The sequence below is a fragment of the Nerophis lumbriciformis genome, linkage group LG29 (assembly GCF_033978685.3).
Source record: "Nerophis lumbriciformis linkage group LG29, RoL_Nlum_v2.1, whole genome shotgun sequence".
In the NCBI taxonomy this organism is placed as follows: domain Eukaryota; kingdom Metazoa; phylum Chordata; class Actinopteri; order Syngnathiformes; family Syngnathidae; genus Nerophis; species Nerophis lumbriciformis.
In genome coordinates, this window is record NC_084576.2 from 29,372,042 (window position 1) to 29,387,152 (window position 15,111).

The following is a 15,111-nucleotide window of genomic DNA, read 5'->3' on the forward strand; positions in this document are numbered from 1 at the left end:
ACCATTTCAACTCATTCAGAACATTCAAATATTTTAACATTTTCCCCAAAAAAATTTCCGCTTTTCCCAAAATTCCATAATTCCCACATTTTTCACCCGATTCAAACTGTTCCAACTTCAAACTGTTCAGCCTATTCGGGAATCACAGGCTTTCCCTTGACAAATTCACAGATTTTTCAGAATTCCATGTTTTCCGGGACATTTTTCGAACTTCCACATTTTCAACCGATTCATACCATAACTAGAAAAATTCCCAGTTTTCCTGAAATTCCAGGAATTCTGTAATACCATTTCTCAATTCAACATGTTAATACTTCAAACATTTCTCGACCAATTTGAAAAATTCCAACACTAACCATTTCAACTCATTCAGAACATTCAAGTATTTTAATATTTTCCCCAAAAAATCCTGCTTTTCCCAAAATTCCATGAAATTTCAAAGTTCCACAATCCCCACATTTTTCACCCGATTCAAACCATTCCACCTTCAACATATTCCGCCATCCTGGAAATTCAAACTACTTTTTTTTTAAAGTTAAAACAAATTGCAGGATTTTCCAGAATTCCTGGTTTTCCAAAGCCCTATTTCCACCCTTTTTTCTGGCGACTACTCCTTCCACATTTTAACACACTTCAGCCGTTGCGCCATCAAAACATTCCTCTTAATCAGGACGAAAAACAAAGTTGTTTTTAGAACTGGAAAAATTCCAGATTTTCCTGAAATTCCAGGAATTCTGTAATATCATTTCTCAATTCAACATGTTACAATTTCAACATTTCTCGACAGATTTGAAAAATTCCAACACCAACCATTTCAACTCATTCAGAACATTCAAGTTTTTTACCATTTTCAAAAAAATTCCCGCCTTCCCCGAAATTCCCACATTTTTGGGAAATTCCCATTGAAATCAATGGAACATTCTTCAACGTTCAACAATTCCCAAATTTTTCATCTTATTGAAACTATTCCAACTTCTAAATATTCAGCCTGTATGGGAATATACTTCAACAATTCAAAAAGAAATTCCAGGATTTCAGTTTAACTTCAGCTATTTTGCTGTCAAAATAAAAGTGGTACTGTTTACATTTACAGTAATGCGCTGTAAAAACGACCGTAGAGTTCACAGTAAAAAAAAACAACCTGACAGCTGTCATCAGAATTTTACTGTAAAAATAAGTCATTTTTCATTCAAAGTAATGCCCTTCAAAAACATCAACCTTTGATTTTACAGTATTATTATGGTGTGTGTGTAAAAGGTAAGACATTATATGGCGTTTTGTTTCACAATATTATGCAAAAGCAACTTTTCTTACCTTCTGGTACCTGCTGATCGGTATTTGGGATCTGCATAAATCCTGAAAAATTGCCCGCGTCCGCCTTTGTAGTCAAAACGGCGCATCCCTGAAGCGACTGTCAGAAAGCGGCTTGAAGATGATCTGTAAAATATAATCTATGCAACTTTTTGACCAAAGAACCACCATTACATGTTATGTAGACCACAAGGAAGTCTTTTACATTTAGAAAAAAATTATAATAATATGACTCCTGTTGCGTCGGACCGGTCTTCCTCTCAGGGAATAAAAGACACTGGTCATATATGTTGAGTAAGAAGGACCACCAAGACAGAATAGCAATATTACCAAGTTTTGCACTATATTACTTTATATTATATATTGTCAACTTTGTACTTTTTTTGTTATTATTTTTTATGTCATTGCCTGAAATAAATAAATAAATGGGAAAAAAAAAAAAAAAAAAAAAAAAAAGTTTTACTAAAGCTTTAGGTACGGAGCCCCTAAAGGGACATGGGGGAATTTTTTTTTTTAATAATTTGTTTTTTTTCTTCACAATGTTTTTATTTGTTTTTTTAGACATGTATCTTGTGTGCACAATAAACTTTTTCTAAAGTTATAAAAAAAAAGTGTTTTTTGTTTTTAGACATGTTTCTCGTGCGCACGAGAAACTTTTTCTAAAAAAATTTAAAATTAAACTTTTTTTTTTAGACATGTATCTCATGCGCACGAGAAACATGTCTAAAAACAAACAAAAATATATATATATTTTTTTTATAACTTTATAAAAAGTTTCTCGTGCGCACGAGATACATGTCTAAAAAAAATTTAAAAAAAATATTTTTTTTATAACTTTATAAAAGATACATGTCTAAAAAAACATGTATTTTAGACAGAAACATGTCTAAAAAAAAAAATTTTTTTTTATTTTTTATAACTTTATAAAAAGTTTCTCGTGCGCACGATGTTTTAAATTTTTTTTTTTTAAATAAATAAAAATTATTTAAAAAAAATTCTCCCCCATGTCCCCTTAGGGGCTCTGTATTTAGGAGACCAGCCCTTACAATGCGTTAATAGCGGCATCTGGAAGCGGTCTGAAAATCAAAGGGAAAGAGTCATCTTATTTAGTATGAAAACAGCCCTCTACCGCCCAGAAAGAACTACAGCCTTATTGTTCTCAAGGGAGTACAATATACTCCCAAAACACATTCCAGCGCCTTCAAGGTGAAACACATACGATACAAGTACAAAGTCAACAAATGGGAAAATATTAGCTGCTTTAAACATGCCTATTGATAAAGAAAGAACTCTTAAAAATATTCAATGCGCCTTATAATCTGGTGCGCCCTATAGTCCGGAAGATGCGGTAAAACACGTTTAATACTGGACTGAAGGAGCGCTGCAAGTCCACAGGTGAGCATAAAAGAAAAAACAAAAAAAAACAAGACATTTCCGCTTATTTCATTATTAACTTTAATATGTGACAGCACATTTGTCATAATAAATAACCATTATTATTATTATTGCTCTCTCTAGTCCGTCCGTGTCCGAATGATAACACCAAGAGGCGGGGTTACATATCGTGCAGTGCAGGAGAAAGACGGGCGTTTCCTTCGCGGTGTAAACGCCACATCCAGCCAATACTTTACTGGTTTTTGAAGAGACGACATCCACAACTAACGAGGGAGCCGTTTAACCTGGAGCAGATGCCACGACACGGAGATCAGAGGAGATATTTACACGTGAAAGCATGGCAGGTATCAGCAGAGTCTTTGTCCATTAGAGTGGACATCCAGTGGAGCGAGGAGACATTAAACTAAGAGATTTGGCCATGCGTGTGTTTCCTCCGGGGGGGTTAAAGAGCGTGCAAGAAGCGGTTCATCACGTTAAAAAGGTAGACTACAACTTGACTCGTACAGTTTAGGAACATTCTAGACTTGGTTCTGATCTTTTGAGTAACGACACGACTCCACTTGGTTTGGTACTACAAACCCCAAAAAGCAGTGAAGTTGTCACGTTGTGTAAATGGTAAATAACTTAGTTATTTTTTTGCAAATATTAGCAAATTTGGAATTTGATGTTTCAAAAGAGCTGGCACAAGTGGCAAAAAAGACTGAGAAAGTTGAGGAATGCTCGTCAAAGACTTATTTGGAACATCCCACAGGTGAACGGGCTAATTGGGAACAGGTGGGTGCCATGATTGGGTATAAAAAGCAGCTTCCATGAAATGCTCAGTCGTTCACAAACAAGGACGGGGCGAGGGTCACCACTTTGTCTACAAATGCGTGAGCAAATTGTTTAATAACAACATTTCTCAACCAGCTATTGCAAGGAATTTAGGGATTTCACCATCTACGCTCCGTAATATCATCAAAAGGTTCAGAAAATCTGGAGAAATCACTGCACGTAAGTGATTCTGCATCAAAAAGCGACATCGGTGTGTAAAGGATATCACCACATGGGCTCAGGAACACTTCAGAAAACTAGTCAGTTACTACAGTTGGCCGCTACATCTGTAAGAGCAAGTTAAAACTCTACTATGCAAAGCGAAAGCCATTTATCAACAACACCCAGCAAGTTGTTTAAGAACATTTCTCAACCAGCTATTGCAAGGAATTTAGGGATTTCACCATCTACGCTCCGTAATATCATCAAAAAGGTTCAGAGAATGTGGAGAAATCACTGCACGTAAGCGATAATATTACGGACCTTGGATCCCTCGGGCGGTACTGCATCAAAAAGCGACATCGGTGTGTAAAGGATATCACCACATGGGCTCAGGAACACTTCAGAAAACTAGTCAGTTACTACAGTTGGTCGCTACATCTGTAAGAGCAAGTTAAAACTCTACTATGCAAAGCCAAAGCCATTTATCAACAACACCCAGCAAGTTGTTTAAGAACATTTCGCAACCAGCTATTGCAAGGAATTTAGGGATTTCACCATCTACGCTCCGTAATGTCATCAAAAAGGTTCAGAGAATGTGGAGAAATCACTGCACGTAAGCGATGATATTACGGACCTTGGATCCCTCGGACAATTCTGCATCAAAAAGCGACATCGGTGTGTAAAGGATATCACCACATGGGCTCAGGAACACTTCAGAAAACTAGTCAGTTACTATAGTTGGTCGCTACATCTGTAAGAGCAAGTTAAAACTCTACTATGCAAAGCCAAAGCCATTTATCAACAACACCCAGCAAGTTGTTTAAGAACATTTCTCAACCAGCTATTGCAAGGAATTTAGGGATTTCACCATCTACGCTCCGTAATGTCATCAAAAAGGTTCAGAGAATGTGGAGAAATCACTGCACGTAAGCCATGATATTACGGACCGTGGATCCCTCAGGCGGTACTGCATCAAAAAGCGACATCGGTGTGTAAAGGATATCACCACATGGGCTCAGGAACACTTCAGAAAACTAGTCAGTAACTACAGTTGGTCGCTACATCTGTAAGAGCAAGTTAAAACTCTACTATGCAAAGCGAAAGCCATTCATCAACAACACCCAGCAAGTTGTTTGAGAACATTTCTCAACCAGCTATTGCAAGGAATTTAGGGATTTCACCATCTACGCTCCGTAATGTCATCAAAGGGTTCAGAGAATCTGGAGAAATCACTGCACGTAAGCCATGATATTACGGACCTTGGATCCCTCGGACAATTCTGCATCAAAAAGCGACATCGGTGTGTAAAGGATATCACCACATGGGCTCAGGAACACTTCAGAAAACTAGTCAGTTACTACAGTTGGTCGCTACATCTGTAAGAGCAAGTTAAAACTCTACTATGCAAAGCGAAAGCCATTTATCAACAACACCCAGCAAGTTGTTTAAGAACATTTCTCAACCAGCTATTGCAAGGAATTTAGGGCTTTCACCATCTACGCTCCGTAATATCATCAAAAAGGTTCAGAGAATGTGGAGAAATCACTGCACGTAAGCCATGATATTACGGACCTTGGATCCCTCAGGCGGTACTGCATCAAAAAGCGACATTGGTGTGTAAAGGATATCACCACATGGGCTCAGGAACACTTCAGAAAACGAGTCAGTTACTACAGTTGGTCGCTACATCTGTAAGAGCAAGTTAAAACTCTACTATGCAAAGCGAAAGCCATTTATCAACAACACCCAGCAAGTTGTTTAAGAACATTTCTCAACCAGCTATTGCAAGGAATTTAGGGATTTCACCATCTACGCTCCGTAATATCATCAAAAAGGTTCAGAGAATGTGGAGAAATCACTGCACGTAAGCCATGATATTACGGACCTTGGATCCCTCAGGCGGTACTGCATCAAAAAGCGACATTGGTGTGTAAAGGATATCACCACATGGGCTCAGGAACACTTCAGAAAACAAGTCAGTTACTACAGTTGGTCGCTACATCTGTAAGAGCAAGTTAAAACTCTACTATGCAAAGCGAAAGCCATTTATCAACAACACCCAGCAAGTTGTTTAAGAACATTTCTCAACCAGCTATTGCAAGGAATTTAGGGATTTCACCATCTACGCTCCGTAATATCATCAAAAAGGTTCAGAGAATGTGGAGAAATCACTGCACGTAAGCCATGATATTACGGACCTTGGATCCCTCAGGCGGTACTGCATCAAAAAGCGACATCGGTGTGTAAAGGATATCACCACATGGGCTCAGGAACACTTCAGAAAACGAGTCAGTAACTACAGTTGGTCGCTACATCTGTAAGAGCAAGTTAAAACTCTACTATGCAAAGCCAAAGCCATTTATCAACAACACCCAGAAACACTTCGCTGGACCTGAGCTCATCTAATATGGACTGATGCAAAGTGGAAAAGTGTTCTGTGGTCTGACGAGTCCACATTTCAAATTTTGGGGGGAAACTGTGGACTTCGTGTCCTCCGGACCAGCTATTGTAAGGAATTTAGGGATTTCACCATCTACGCTCCGTAATATCATCAAAAAGGTTCAGAGAATCTGGAGAAATCCCGTAAGCGATGATATTACGGACTTTCACTCCCTCAGGCGGTACTGCATCAAAAAGCGACATCAGCGTGTAAAGGATATCACCACATGGGCTCAGGAACACTTCATAAAACCACTGTCGGGAACTACAGTTGGTTGCTACATCTGGAAGTGCAAGTTAAAACTCTACTACTACTATTTATCAACAACACCCAGAAACGCTGCCGGCTTCGCTGGGGCCGGAGCTCATCTAAGATGGACTGATGCAAAGTGGAAAAGTGTTCTGTGGTCTGACGAGTCCACATTTCAAATTGTTTTTGGAAACTGTGGACGTCCAAAGAGGGAAAGAACCATCCGGATTGTTCTAGGCGCAAAGTGTAAAAGGCAGCATGTGTGATGGTATGGGGGTGTATTAGTGCCCAAGACATGGGTAACTTACACATCTGTGAAGGCACCATTAATGCTGAAAGGTACATACAGCTTTTGGAGCAACATATGTTGCCATCCAAGCGACGTTATCATGGACGCCCCTGCTTATTTCAGCAAGACGATGCCAAGCCACGTGTTACAACAGCGTGGCTTTATAGTAGAAGAGTGTGGGTACTAGACTGGCCTGCCTGTAGTCCAGACCTGTCTCCCATTGGTGCATTATGAAGGCTAAAATATGAGAAGGGAGACTGTTGAACAACTTAAGCTGTACATCAAGCAAGAATAGGAAAGAATTCCACTTCAAAAATGTGTCTCCTCAGTTCCCAAACCTTTACTGAGTGTTGTTAAAAGGAAAGGCCATGTAACACAGTGGTAAAAATGCCTTTTTTGCAATGTGTTGCTGCCATTAAATTCTAAGTTCATGATTATTTGCAATAAAAATTAAATTGGAACAGTAAATATCTTGTCTTTGCAGTCTATTCAATTGAATATAAGTTAATTTGCAAATCTTTGTATTCTCTTTTTCTTTACCATTTACACAACGTGACAACTTCACTGCTTTTTGGGGTCTGTACATACTACAAGTGCATTGATGTCCCTAAGATGTACCGGTAAACGTCCAGGCTGCTAAGCCGCCACACCCCCTACTGGTTTTAGCGTACACAAGCTAGGAAAACAAACAATGTGACCGCAGTCTCGGGTGTTTTGTTGTTTGTTTTTTTTTCCCCACAGTGAAATGACACAAAGGACTACTTCCTGGAGCAAATACAAGTGTGATGACATTGACGTCAGGGAACAAGGCCAAAGGTTTGGAGCGTTATGTTACAGCACACCAGAGTTCCACCCGCATCCCCGTTGGGGGGGTGTGGGGGGGCGGGGTCAGAGTGCCACACCTTTGACCAGGGAGCTTTCCAGCGTGACGGTGAACTCGTTGAGCGTGTGCAGGATGCGGGAGAGCGAGTGCATGGCGGAGCGGTCCCGCATCAGAGCGCCGTCTTCGTAGGTGCGCGCCGTCAGGGGACACTCGGCCAGCAGGGGGAGCCACTGGGAGAGGAGTCGGTCCCTAAGAGGACGATGACAAACAAAACATTCTTAAGAAGTCAGACAATTTACTTAACTAGAAGGCGCACTTATAATCCTTTAATTAAAGTCAGACAATTTACTTAACTAGAACGCGCACTTAAAATCCTTTAATTAAAGTCAGACAATTTACTTAACTAGAAGGCGCACTTAAAATCCTTTAATTAAAGTCAGACAATTTACTTAACTAGAAGGCGCACTTAAAATCCTTTAATTAAAGTCAGACAATTTACTTAACTAGAAGGCGCACTTAAAATCCTTTAATTAAAGTCAGACAATTTACTTAACTAGAACGCGCACTTAAAATCCTTTAATTAAAGTCAGACAATTTACTTAACTAGAAGGCGCACTTAAAATCCTTTAATTAAAGTCAGACAATTTACTTAACTAGAAGGCGCACTTAAAATCCTTTAATTAAAGTCAGACAATTTACTTAACTAGAAGGCGCACTTAAAATCCTTTAATTAAAGTCAGACAATTTACTTAACTAGAAGGCGCACTTAAAATCCTTTAATTAAAGTCAGACAATTTACTTAACTAGAACGCGCACTTAAAATCCTTTAATTAAAGTCAGACAATTTACTTAACTAGAAGGCGCACTTAAAATCCTTTAATTAAAGTCAGACAATTTACTTAACTAGAAGGCGCACTTAAAATCCTTTAATTAAAGTCAGACAATTTACTTAACTAGAAGGCGCACTTAAAATCCTTTAATTAAAGTCAGACAATTTACTTAACTAGAAGGCGCACTTAAAATCCTTTAATTAAAGTCAGACAATTTACTTAACTAGAAGGCGCACTTAAAATCCTTTAATTAAAGTCAGACAATTTACTTAACTAGAAGGCGCACTTATAATCCTTTAATTAAAGTCAGACAATTTACTTAACTAGAACGCGCACTTAAAATCCTTTAATTAAAGTCAGACAATTTACTTAACTAGAAGGCGCACTTAAAATACTTTAATTAAAGTCAGACAATTTACTTAACTAGAAGGCGCACTTATAATCCTTTAATTAAAGTCAGACAATTTACTTAACTAGAAGGCGCACTTATAATCCTTTAATTAAAGTCAGACAATTTACTTAACTAGAAGGCGCACTTAAAATCCTTTAATTAAAGTCAGACAATTTACTTAACTAGAACGCGCACTTAAAATCCTTTAATTAAAGTCAGACAATTTACTTAACTAGAAGGCGCACTTAAAATACTTTAATTAAAGTCAGACAATTTACTTAACTAGAAGGCGCACTTAAAATCCTTTAATTAAAGTCAGACAATTTACTTAACTAGAAGGCGCACTTAAAATACTTTAATTAAAGTCAGACAATTTACTTAACTAGAAGGCGCACTTAAAAGCCTTTAATTTTCTCTAAAATGGACAGTGCGCCTTATAACCCGGTGCGCCTTATGTACGGAATAATTCTGGTTGTGCTTACCGACCTGGAAGCTATTTTATTTGGTACATGGTGTAATGATAGGTGTGACCAGCAGATGGCATCCACACATAAGAGGTACGTGTAGACCAGACCAGGGCTTTACTTCAACATGTAAACAGTACAGTATATGTACTTTATTATCATATATGTAAGTATTTTAATGGGTATAAAATATGTAAACAATAGTGTGGGTATTTTATTATCAAATATGTAACTATTTTATGGGTATAAAGGATACTTCAACATATAAACAGTACAGTATATGTACTTAATCATCATATTTGTAACTCTCTTATGGGTATAAAACATGTAAACAGTACTGTAGGTACTTTATTATCAAATATGTAACTATCTTATGGGTATAAAACATGTAAACAATACTGTAGGTAGTTTATTATCAAATATGTAACTATCTTATGGGTATAAATGGTACTTCAACATGTAAACAGTACAGTTTATGTATTTTATTTTCATAGATGCAAGTATTTTATGGGTATAAAAGATGTAAACCGTACTGTAGGTACTTTATTATCAAATATGTAACTATTTTATGGATATAAAAGGTACTTCAACATGAAAACAGTACAGTATATGTACTTCATTATCATATATGCAAGTATTATATGGGTACAAAACATGTAAACAGTACTGTTTAGCATCAAATATGTAACTATCTTATGGGTATAAAACATGTAAACAATACTGTAGGTAGTTTAGTATCAAATATGTAACTATCTTATGGGTATAAATGGTACTTCAACATGTAAACAGTACAGTTTATGTACTTTATTTTCATAGATGCAAGTATTTTATGGGTATAAAACATGTAAACCGTACTGTAGGTACTTTAGTATCAAATATGTAACTATCTTATGGGTATAAAACATGTAAACAGTACAGTACATGTACTTAATCATCATATATGTAACTCTCTTATGGGTATAAAACATGTAAACCGTACTGTAGGTACTTTATTATCAAATATGTAACTCTCTTATGGGTATAAAACATGTAAACAGTACAGTATAAGTACTTCATTATCATATATGCAAGTATTTTATGGGTACAAAACATGTAAACAGTACTGTAGGTACTTTATTATCAAATATGTAACTCTCTTATGGGTATAAAGGGTACTTCAACCTGTAAACAGTACAGTATATGTACTTTATTATCACATATGTAAGTATTTTATGGGTATAAAACATGTAAACAGTACTGTTGGTACTTAATAATGAAATGTGTAATTATTTTATGGGTTTAAAAAGGTACTTCAACAAGTAAACAGTACAGTATATGTACGGTACTTCATTATCATATATGCAAGTATAATCAATAAAGTACTATCTATCTATCTATCTATTTAATGGGTATAAAACATGTAAACGGTACTGTGGGTACTTTATTATCAAATATGTAACTATTTTATGGGTATAAAGGGTACTTCAACATGTAAACAGTACAGTATATGTACTTCATTATCATATATGTAAGTATTTTATGGGTACAAAACATGTAAACAATACTGTAGGTACTTTATGATCAAATATGTAACTATCTTATGGATATAAAAGGTACTTCAACATGAAAACAGTACAGTATATGTACTTCAATATCATATATGTAACTATCTTATGGGTATAAAACATTTAAACAGTACTGTAGGTACTTTATGATCAAATATGTAACTATTTTATGGGAATAAAACATGTAAACAGCACAGTATATGTACCGTATTTTTCGGACTATAAGTCACAGTTTTTTTCATAGTTTGGCCGGGCTCCTGTGCGACTTATATATGTTTTTTCCCTTCTTTGTTATGCATTTTCGGCAGGTGCGACTTCTACTCCGAAAAATACGGTACTTCATTATCATATATGTTCGTATTTTATGGGTATAAAACATGTAAACAATACTGTAGGTACTTTATGATCAAATATGTAACTATCTTATGGATATAAAAGGTACTTCAACATGTAAACAGTACAGTATATGTACTTCATTATCATATATGCAAGTATTTTATGGGTACAAAACATGTAAACAGTACTGTAGGTACTTTATTATCATATATGTAACTCTCTTATGGGTATAAAACAGGTAAACAATACTGTAGGTACTTTATTATCAAATATGTAACTATCTTATGGGTATAAAAGGTACTTCAACATGTAAACAGTACAGTATATGTACTTCATTATCATATATGCAAGTATTTTATGGGTACAAAACATGTAAGCTGTACAGTATATGTACTTCATTATTATATATGTAAGTATTTTATGGGTATAAAACATGTAAACAATACTGTAGGTAGTTTATTATCAAATATGTAACTATATTATGGATATAAAAGGTACTTCAACATGTAAACAGTACAGTATATGTACTTCATAATCGTATATGTAAGTATTTTATGAGTAAAAAACATGTAAACAATACTGTAGGTACTTTATGATCAAATATGTAACTATCTTATGGGTATCAAACATGTAAACAGTACTGTAGGTACTTTATTATCAAATATGTAACTATCTTATGGATATAAAAGGTACTTCAACATGTAAAAGTAAAGTATATGTACTTCATTATTATGTATGTAAATATTTTATGGGTATAAAACATGTAAACAATACTGTAGGTAGTGTATTATCAAATATGTAACTATCTTATGGGTATAAAAGGTACTTCAACATGTAAACAATACAGTATATGTACTTAATTATTATATATGTAAGTATTTTATGGGTATAAAACATGTAAACAAAACTGTATGTACTTTATGATCAAATATGTAACTATCCTATGGGTATAAAAGGTACTTCAATATGTAAACAGTACAGTATATGTACTTCATTATCATATATGTAAGTATTTTATGGGTACAAAACATGTAAACAGTACAGTATATGTACTTCATTATCATATATGTAAGTATTTTATGGGTACAAAACATGTAAACAGTACAGTACATGTACTTCATTATCATAGATGCAAGTATTTTATGAGTACAGAACATGTAAACAATGCTGTAGGTACTTTAGTATCAAACATGTAACTATCTTATGAGTATAAAAGGTACTTCAAAATGAAAACAGTACAGTATATGTACTTCATTATCATATATGCAAGTATTTTATGGGTACAAAACATGTAAACAGTACTGTAGGTAGTTTATTATCAAATATGTAACTATCTTATGGATATAAAAGGTACTTCAACATGTAAACAGTACAGTATATGTACTTCATTATCATAGATGCAAGTATTTTATGGATGTAAAACATGTAAACAATACTGTAGGTACTTAATTATCAAATATGTAACTATCTTACGGGTATAAAATATGTAAACAGGTACTTTATTATCAAATATGTAACTATCTTATGGGTATAAAAAGGTACTTCAACATGTAAACAGTACAGTATATGTACTTCATTATCATATATGCAAGTATTTTATGGGTATAAAACATGTAAACAGTACAGCATATGTACAGTACATTATCATATATGTAAGTTTTTTGAATGAATACATCCAAAGACTTGATGAATATTTATTATGTGCAGTTAATATTGTATGTACTTCTAAACAAGAAAGAGGTTTTATTAGCACATTAATCTCATTACCACAGAAATGACCAAAGGCTTTGGCGCTGACTTCCGTACCTCGCAAGGAAGAGCATCTGATTGGCTGTCGTTCATACCAAGCCCCACCCCTCTTTCCATGTACGCCAATAAAGAGCTGTGATTGGTTCTAGTCCGAATGACTCGACGAAATTAAATATGATCGCATTTCGTATTTATACTTTTCCTAATGTAACCGAGGGTTTATAAATGTCGCATATAGTATATAAAACTACAAACTAACAAACAAGGAGGCTCCAGTTTTACACGAGGACCACTCTATTTTCTTTCTTTCCAAAACCTCCGCTCCACTACCACGTGTCCTCACTTCCGCTCTTGGCGCCTTCAAAATAAGAGCTCAAGGCATATACTGTATAACAGCGTATAACAGGAACTTAACACCACAAAGAGGAAAGCCCATAAAAATAGGTTACACTAACATTGCAACTGCTTGTGTTATCGTCTTAGTCAACGTGCCTTCGTTTTGATTACTTATCCTCTTATTTTTACCTGCTCCGATGTAAAAAAAAAAAAAAAAAAAAAAAGCGGCTTCCGGTCCACACAATGACGCTGCAATTTAATACTTTTTAAAAAAAAATTGAAAGACGTATAACAGCTGCTCACCTGACTCCCAGGCAGACCAGCAACTGGAACTTCCCCTCCTTCCCGATATTTCTCGGCGAGGCGTTGATGCAGTTGACGTAATGACAGAGCAAGTCGCAGGGCGGCTCCTTCCTCAGCATCGAGCCCGCCAGGTCGCCATTTTGATCGGCCGTCTCCAGGGAAACCACTGCCTTCTCTACGAGGGGGGCGGAGTCAGACCAACGTGTCAGGCAGGGCTTGTAGTTCAGAGTGTTGGCCAGCAGGTGGGGACAGAACTCACCCACAAAGTCCCAGACGAAGACGTTTCGCTGGAAAAGACGGCTGGACTTGAAGCCGTGGAGGAGGAACTTCTCCAGAGAGGCAACTAAACCTCCCTCGCCACATAACAAGACGGTCACATTTCCTCTCTGCGGAGGACAAAGACACACAAACACGATTCCGGGTCAACGTCTTCAACAATTAACTTCACAGACGACATTTTAAAACAGGCAAAAAGGCTGCCTTGGTGAAATTAACACAGATGGTAAGGAGTGGTGGTAGATAACAACAGTGCATCCCACTGGGCATCATCCAGTATACTGTATGTACCATTGGTACATTTCCCGTACATCATCACACATTGTTATGAAGGTGTCTGTTACTACATTATGTATATACTTGCAGTGTGTATATTGTACATGTTACATATTGTTATGAAGGTGTCTGTTACTACATTATACATATACTTGCAGTGTGTACATTGTACATATTACATATTGTTATGAAGGTGTCTGTTACTACATTGTATATATATATATACACTTGCAGTGTGTATATTGTACATATTACATATTGTTATGAAGGTGTCTGTTACTACATTATATATATACTTGCAGTGTTTATATTGTACATATTACATATTGTTATGGTGTCTGTTACTACGTTATATATATACACTTGCAGTGTGTATATTGTACATATTGTTATGAAGGTGTCTGTTACTACATTATATATATACTTGCAGTGTGTATATTGTACATATTACATATTGTTATGAAGGTGTCTGTTACTACATTATATATATACTTGCAGTGTGTATATTGTACATATTACATATTGTTATGAAGGTGTCTGTTACTACATTATATATATACTTGCAGTGTCTATATTGTACATATTGTTATGAAGGTGTCTGTTACTACATTATATATATATATACTTGCAGTGTGTATATTGTACATATTACATATTGTTATGAAGGTGTCTGTTACTACATTATATATATACTTGCAGTATTTATATTGTACATACTACACATTGTTATGAAGGTGTCTGTTACTACATTTTATATATATATATATATATATATATATATATATATATATATATATATATATATATATATATATATATATATATATATACTTGCAGTGTGTATATTGTACATGTTACATATTGTTATGAATGTGTCTGTTACTACATTATATACAGTATATATACATGCAGTGTGTATATTGTGCATATTACATATTGTTATGAAGGTGTCTGTTACTACATTATATACACTTGCAGTGTGTATATTGTACATATTACATATTGTTATGAAGGTGTCTGTTACTACATTATATATATATACTTGCAGTGTTTATATTGTACATATTACATATTGTTATGAAGGTGTCTGTTACTACATGATGTATATACTTGCAGTGTGTACA

At 35.4% G+C, this 15,111-nt stretch overlaps 1 protein-coding gene across 1 annotated transcript in view; it reads right to left on the reverse strand.

The window, feature by feature from the left end:
* Positions 1 to 2,749: 2,749 nt before the first annotated feature.
* The window catches only part of LOC133571979 (DENN domain-containing protein 5B-like), an 84,475-nt gene continuing 72,113 nt past the window's right edge, over positions 2,750 to 15,111 (reverse strand). The window contains exons 19-21 of the mRNA XM_061924556.2: positions 13,695 to 13,821; positions 13,436 to 13,610; positions 2,750 to 7,731 (exon numbers count right to left, since the gene is read on the reverse strand). Of these exons, the coding sequence (XP_061780540.1) occupies positions 7,548 to 7,731; positions 13,436 to 13,610; positions 13,695 to 13,821 (486 nt within the window). The 3' untranslated portion in view covers positions 2,750 to 7,547. The remainder of the gene's footprint in view (positions 7,732 to 13,435; positions 13,611 to 13,694; positions 13,822 to 15,111) is intronic.